Source organism: Nannospalax galili, unplaced genomic scaffold (genome assembly GCF_000622305.1).
Source record: "Nannospalax galili isolate Female #2095 unplaced genomic scaffold, S.galili_v1.0 scaffold800, whole genome shotgun sequence".
NCBI lineage: Eukaryota > Metazoa > Chordata > Mammalia > Rodentia > Spalacidae > Nannospalax > Nannospalax galili.
This window is the reverse complement of record NW_008347125.1, coordinates 2,398,553-2,406,086: the sequence shown is the minus strand read 5'-3', so window position 1 is coordinate 2,406,086 and position 7,534 is coordinate 2,398,553. Positions and strand designations below refer to the sequence as shown.

Below are 7,534 nucleotides of genomic sequence, written 5' to 3'. Positions count from 1 at the left end.
AGTTCTCCTGGGGCCCATAGAAGGCACTACGTTGGTCTGGATGAAAAGGATCAGGAAACAGTATTGGTTCCCAGGTGTCTGGGGCCTCAAGACTAGGAATGGCACAGGCCCCAAACTAGGAGTAGAGAACTGTGGGGGAGATGGAAGGGTGAATGAGGCTGGCGGAGTCAAGGGGCAGAGGGCTGCGCGATAGACTTGAGACTTGAGACTTGAGGATAGGAGAGCAGGTTAGGAGAGTTAGCCGGTGGTGCAGGTCCAGGGAAGCAGAGAGAGGTGAGGGCGGGGCCAGGTCCAGAAGCAGTGCTCTTGGAGCCCAAGGAAGGCACTTCTGGGTGGAGCGTGAAAAGGATCAGGAAGCAGTATTGGTTCCGCAGGTGTCTGGGGACCCAAGACTAGGAATGGCACAGGGCCCAAACTAGGAGTAGAGAACAGCGGGGGAGATGGAAGGGTGAATGAGGCTGGCGGAGTCAAGGGGCAGAGGGCTGCGCGATAGACTTAGCCCAAGAGACTTGAGGATAGGAGAGCAGGTTAGGAGAGTTAGCCGGTGGTGCAGGTCCAGGGAAGCAGAGAGAGGTGAGGGCGGGGCCAGGTCCAGAAGCAGTGCTCTTGGAGCCCAAGGAAGGCACTAAGTTGGTCTGTGTGAAAAAGATCAGGAAGCAGTATTTGTTCCCAGGTGTCTGGGGACCCAAGGCTAGGAATGGCGCAGGGCCCAAACTAGGAGTAGAGAACAGCGGGGGAGATGGAAGGGTGAATGAGGCTGGGGGAGTCAAGGCGGGAAGGGCTCCACAATAGGCTTACCCCAAGAATGGCCTGAGGGTAGGAGCGAGTTTTTGTGATTCTTACTGAAAAAGATTGGAAAATTTCAAATTCATAAAGTTGCAGAATTGAAGTGATCCTTCTGTTCCTCAATTATTTTTCTGACTTTATCCCTGGATAATAGTAATAAAAAATGATTAAAGTTAATGATGTTTTATTTAAACTATATTCCTGTACTAACTCTGGGTACAGAGCAGTGGAAGTTATGATAAGAACAAATAGAGAAAATTGAATAACAAGGTTATACTGGGAAACTGAGTGAGATGGTGTACACCTTTAGTCCCAGTCCTCCAGAGGCAGTGACAGGCAGCTTTCTGTGAGATCGAGGCCAGCCTGGTCTACTTAGTGAGTTCCAGGCCAGCTGGAGCTACACGGAGACCCTGTCTCAACACACCCCCCCCAAAAAAAAAGAAATAAGAAAGATTATACTGGGAAAGTAAAAGGGGAAAAGTCCGGAGAGAGGATATTTATGAAGATCAACCATCCAAAATAAGGTAAACAGCAACATGTATTTGCTGAAAAGCAGTGGGGGCTGTGGAAGGCCGACCTCACTAACTTGAAGGACCAGGATGCTCTGCCAGTCTTCTAGCTGCACATTGCTTTCCAGGACTTCCACTGAAGATTGGCAGAGGAGGAAATGGAAACAGAGCAAGCTGTAATAAATTTAGGGAATTAGTTGTGTGAAATTGTTGTCTGTGTCATTAATGTTCTTCAAATATTTTATTCTAGCCCTTCAAATCACACACTTGACTATATGAACATAGTAGTTTACAAAAGACTGAAAGCCTAGCTTGCCTGAAAGCTAATTTATCTGTGTTAATCATTCTGATTATATTAGGTCTCTAGTGAAAAGTACCTCCATCAGGCAAATAAGAAAAGAAAGGAACATTCCAAAGCAGACGTGCGTTTTCCTGAACTAAACTACAGTCATCTCCCTGAGCTCAGAGCTTTAGAAGGCATAGGTACGCTCATGCTGCTTCTACTTTTTTCAGCAGTTTCGCTTATATTACTAGATTGCATGCTATATAAACTAACAACATTAAATATTTAAGCTGGACCTAGTGGCCCAGGCCTTTAATCCCAGCACTCTGGAGGCAGGGATAGGCAGATCTCTATGAGTTTGAGGCCAGCCTGTTCTACATAGTGAGTTCCATACCAGTTGGGGCTACAGGGAGATCCTGTCTCAAAATAGACCAAAAATAAATAATAAATAAAAATATCTAGCTGGGTGTGGTGGTGCACGCCTTTAATCCCAGCACATGGGAGTCAGAGGCAGGCAGATCCCTGTGAGTCCAAGGCCAGCCTGGTCTACATAGTGAGTTCCAGAACAGCTGGGGCTACAGGGAGACCCTGTCTCAAAAAGACCAAAAAAAAAAAAAAAAAATAGAGTACTTTGCATGCATAAGTGGCTAAAATGTTCATATTTATGTATAACAAGTATTTACTGAGACACAATTGTGGAATGTGAAAAACTAACAAAATGTCTTTTTTTAAATAATGTTTTTGGTTATTTTTATCTAGCTCGGAATTCTAGGCTAATAAAGAAAGAGAACAAGTCTCTTTCAGAATTTCGAATTCCTTCTCTGGCCGCTATTGACTTGCATGTTCCCAGTATTGCATTACATCAGGTACAGAAATACTCTTTACATATGGAACTCAGGTCTCTCGGGTCTCTTAGTATGTTTTGGGGAGAATTTGCTCTTAAGAATTTGGTGTTTCATTACATGTAGTACCTTATTACAGACATATCTATAGCAGCATTTCTCAATTTGCAATAATTTTTTATTTTGTGTTTGATTTTTCTTTTTGAGAGAGGCCCTGTATCTTGTTACATAGCCCAAGCTCGCCTTGAACTCAGTCCCCCTGCCTTTTCCTCTAGAGTATTAGGAGTATATGCATGTTCCACCACATTCAGGAGGAATCCATTATTTTATAGGTTAAAAATGTGTGCAGGGGTGAGGGGAGCTGGAGAAATGGCTCAGTGGTTAAGAACACTGACTGGAAAAAAAAAAAAAAAGAACTCTGACTGAGCCAGGTGTAGTGGTGAACACCTTTGGTCCCACCACTTGGGAGGCAGAGACAGGCAGTGCGACGGACCAGCCCAGACCGGAGCACTCAGTCCGACGGGAACAGGGAATCGGAGAGTGGGCAAGGATTTGGTGAGTGACAAACAGAAACAACACAAGAGATGGTTGATGATTTGAAGATTGTGCAAGCATCAGGTTGATTTCATGGTTAATCATTTTCTTAGAAATACAATTCAAAATCAAAACAATACAGTACAGTGTACAGTGTTCTTATCTAATTAATCAGGTGCTTAGACTATTTGTCCTTTTCCCTTAGTGGTTTGGCAACATCAGCTACTTATAAATTTCATGGTTGGTAATTTTATGGTTCCGTTTTCTCAATTTTATTTTACTTTTGAGGTTTCAGTGGCCGAGACCAATGACTAGGTCAGTAATTTATATTTTTTCCATGTTTTTTATATTGTCTGTAATTATTTAAGTATACTTTGCTATGCTGACTAGTAGTAAAGACACCAAATTAGTCTGGATCTAGCTAACCTATCCATAAACTATAATGAATACCATGAAACTTTTCTTTCTTGAATATTTACCCATTTATTATTTTCTCTATAAACTCTTGTATGAGGAAGTGGTTCATTAATGGGCTTGGGGATTCTGAATATGCTCTCCTTTCCCTTAAGGGGATGCCATAGCCTACCTCTCCCTAACTCGAAGGCAATTTCTAAGTCTGTCTTAACTGTAGACAGTAATTTTCTTTTAGTATTTTTTAAATTTCCTTGAGTCAACTCTAGGGACTGAAGCAGGGGGATTATATACTAATAATTCTTGCTGTAACTTATCTAGAATTTTCCAACTTCTCCAGGAAGCATTCTTCCTTTGACATTTTCTCAGCCTCGACCCACAGAGAGTTCCTCACGTGGGCTCCACTGGAGGTGGCGTTACAAACCATTTCAAGGAATGACACAATAGAGGTGGGCCTAATGACCTGAGTAGGTACAAAGCAGTTCCTCTATGAGGAAAGAACAGGAATAAAGACAGCAATGAAGACAAGAACTAAAGCAGAACAGCCAAGGACACAGCATGCTTTTTTAAAGAGCCATTCTCCAGGAAGCATTCTTCCTTTGAAGTTTTCTCAGCCTCGACCCACGGAGAGTTCCTCACGCGGGCTCCACTGGAGGTGGCGTGACAAGGCAGATCTCTGTGAGTTTGAGGCCAGCTTGGTGGTCTACATTCCAGGCCAGCTGGGGCTACAGGGAGACCCTGTCTTAATAAGACCAAAAAGAACACTGACTGTTCTCGTAGAGGACCTGGGTTCAGTTCCTAGCACCCATATGGCAGTTAACACCTATCCCTAATTTCAGTTCCTAGGGATCTGATGCCCTCTTATGGGTTCCTCAGGGACTGTGCACTCACCTGATGCACTTCCATACATGCAAACACACATAAAAATAAATAAGCAAATAAAATCTTTTTGAAAATGTGTGTGTGTGTGTGTGTGTGTGTGTGTGTGTGTGTGTGTGTGGCCTAGCTGTGGCCTTTATATAAAAATAGATTTTTTTGCCAGTTTGTGGTATTTCACCATGTTAAGCTCAAAGTTAGAATCTAATTTTAAGAGAGTAAAACTCTGGAATTGCTTTATTTATTTATTTATTTTGTTTTATTTTATTTTTTTTTTGTCTTTTTGAGACAGGGTCTCCCTGTAGCCCCAGCTGTCCTGGAACTCACTATGTAGACCAGGCTGGCCTTGAACTCACAGAGATCCGCCTGCCTCTGCCTCCTGAGTGCTGGGATTAAAGGCATGCGCCACTGTGCCTGGCTTGGTTTTGAATATTTTAATTTTTATGATATATTTCTGTTTTTATTTTAGGATGAGATCACCTGATCTTTCACACACAATCTTACCATTTAATATAAAACATAGAAACTTTGTAAAGATATTCCCTCCCCTTAAATCTGAACTTTATGTTAGAACTATCACATTTATTATGTTTGAATACACTGAAACCCCCCCATTACTTCCTGCTTTTTGCTTTAAAGTCATAAATATTTTCAACAATTTGTCAGAGGAAAGTCTTTTTTTACCTAGCTCTTTACTGCTCATGTGGTTCTCCCTTTCTTAGGTCTCAGCTTTCCTACAGTCTGCGCTGAAGGAGCTACCAGCAGCTCCTTGGGGAGCAAGTCTGGAGCTTTCACATTCTTGTAGTTTTCCTTCATTTGAGAATAACTTTATTTTACTGTAATTCTTGAAATGTACTCTTGCTAAATACAGATACTGGCTGTTTTTTAAATTTTATTATTATTTATTTATTTTCCTCCTTCAGCACATATTCCTCTCTTGATTGTTAGGATTTCTAGTGAGAAATCTTGGGCATTTGAATTGTTGTTTCCCTTGTACATAATGTTTTGTTTTCTCTAGTTGTTTTAAGATTTAATCTTTTTTGTGTGTTGTTTTGTTTTCACCAGCTTGAATATGAAAGGCACAGTTCTGAACTTATCCTATATGAGGTTGAAAAGCTGCTTGAATCTGTAAACTTGTATTTTTTGTCAAATATGGGGAGTTGGGTCATTATTTATTTATAATTTTTTTGATACAATATCTTTCTCCTTTCCTTCTAAGATTCATTAAAATTGTTTTTCTGAGGATTGAAAGCAGAGACCAGTGAGCCACACCCCAACCTTCCTTCTGAAATTCTAGTGATAAATATTTAAGACTTTGTGATATTTTCTCAATTTCTTGAGACCTACTTTTTCCAAACTTTTCTTGCTATTCTTCAGATTGTACAGTTTCTATTGACCTGTGCTCATTCCTTCTCTGACATTTTATCTCTATTGTGCTATTTTGTATGAGTATGTGTATATGTGTATATGAGCGTGTGAGCATGTTCATGTGTGTGTGGTGTGTGCAGAGACCAGAAGATAACCTCAGGTATTGTGTCTCAGGATCTGTCCATCTTGATTTTTGAGACAGACTCTTTCACTGGCTTGGAACTCACTGATCAGGCTGGGCTAGCTGTCCAGAGAGTCTCAGCTATCTACCTGTCTCTGCCTCACCAATGCTGGGATCATAAGCACATGCTACAAAGCCAGGCTTTTTTTGTTTGTTTGTTTGTTTGTTTGTTTGTTTTAGACAGGGTCTCCCTATAATCCCAGCTGGCCTTGAACTCACTGTGTATACCAGGCTGGACTCAGTCTCCCTGAGATCCTCTTGTCTCTGCCTCCAGAGCCCTGGGACTAAAGGTGTACACCACTACACCTGGTCAAGCCTAGCATTTTAATCCAGTGATTAAACTCAGATCCTTATTTGCAAGAGCTTTACCCACTGAGCTATCTCCTCAGTGCTTCATTCTGTTATTAAGCCCATATAATTAGATTTTTAAATTTCAGATATGGTCCTAAAATATCCATTGGGCTTTTTTTGATTTATTTTTATTTTATGTGTATGAGTGTTATGCCTACATGTGTGTTAGTATACCTGTGTCATGCAGTGCCTGCAGATAACAGAAGAGGGCGTTGGATTCCCTGGAACTGGAGATATGGATGATTGTTAGCTGCCATGTGGGTGCTGGGATTTGAACCTGGGCCTTCTTCAAAAACAGTCAGTGCTCTTAACTGTTGAGCCATCTCTCTAGCCCCTGGGCTCTTTGGCTTATAGCTTCTATGTCTGTGCTAAGAATTTCTTCTCATTTATTTTGTTTTTCTTTACTTTATGTAATAGTTATAATGACTGTTTTGAGGTCCTAATATTATGGTTCCAACAGATTTTGGTTTTTTGTTTTTGGATAAGTTAGAGAAATTGGTTGTAGTGGACTATGCCAGAACAGAAGTGTCTCCTGTTTTTGTTTGTGTTTTGTTGTTATTGTTTATTTGTTTTTATGTTTTTAAGTCAGGTAGCTTATACTGGCCTTGAACTCAGAATCCTCTCACCTCAGTCTCTCTAGTGCCCGGTGTGGTGGTGCATGCTTGTAATCCCAGAACCTGGGAGTGGAAAGCAGAAGGATCAGGAGTTCAAGGTTATCCTTGGCTATAGAGCATGCTCCAGGCCAGCCCAGACTATAAGAAACTAATAAAATATGCATAAACTTATGAGTAGTGTCCTCTTCATCTTTTTCCATACAAGCAGTTTAAGCTATGATAGTTAATCCTAAGCATCTGATATCTGAGCATACAGAATAAGAATTCTTGGGGAGTGGGATTTTTGTAATCACTGAACACCCATAATGCTTGATTATTTATAGGAATCAGGATCACCCCTTTCAGATGATTCAGAAAGTGATTTTCCTCGGATGGAACACCAGCATTGAGAATCATTTTAATTCTGAACAAGGTAGGTCTGATTTCTCATACTTCAAGCTTTCCATGACAAATATTTTTGTGGCTAACTGAAGAAATTTTTTTTAAATAAATCATATTTTTTTTATTCTTATTCTTTTATGAAGTTAGTTAAAAATTAATGAACAAGAAATTAAAGAGACTGTGCTGCAATTAAGTTAGAATATTCTAACTGGAAAACAATTACTGTGAAACTATTTACATTCTCATAGAATTATAAACATTTCTCAAGGAATACTTTACAGCACAATTTTTTTTTTTTTCATACAGAAGAATTCATTCCAAAGAAACTGACATTGAGACGTTTTCACATGCATTTCTAATCTCTATATGCATGACTATCACTGGTCACAGTCGCCCAC

General features: G+C 40.5%; 1 protein-coding gene across 9 annotated transcripts in view; it reads left to right on the top strand.

Moving 5' to 3' along the window:
* Positions 1-7,534, top strand: part of Cdkl2 (cyclin dependent kinase like 2) — an 87,817-nt gene that overhangs the window by 44,222 nt on the left and 36,061 nt on the right. For 5 of the 9 annotated variants that reach the window (XR_001872695.2, XM_008843484.3, XM_008843486.3 and 2 more), the window contains exons 11-13: positions 1,655-1,778; positions 2,338-2,444; positions 7,079-7,167. Coding sequence is in view for 8 of the 9 variants with exons in the window: in XM_008843484.3 (XP_008841706.1) it covers positions 1,655-1,778; positions 2,338-2,444; positions 7,079-7,144 (297 nt within the window). In the remaining variant the exon portion in view is untranslated. Of the gene's footprint in view, positions 1-1,654; positions 1,779-2,337; positions 2,445-7,078; positions 7,168-7,442; positions 7,486-7,534 lie in introns of those variants that run through there. The other 4 variants (XM_029568525.1, XM_008843487.3, XM_029568524.1 and 1 more) reach the window with 2 other exon arrangements.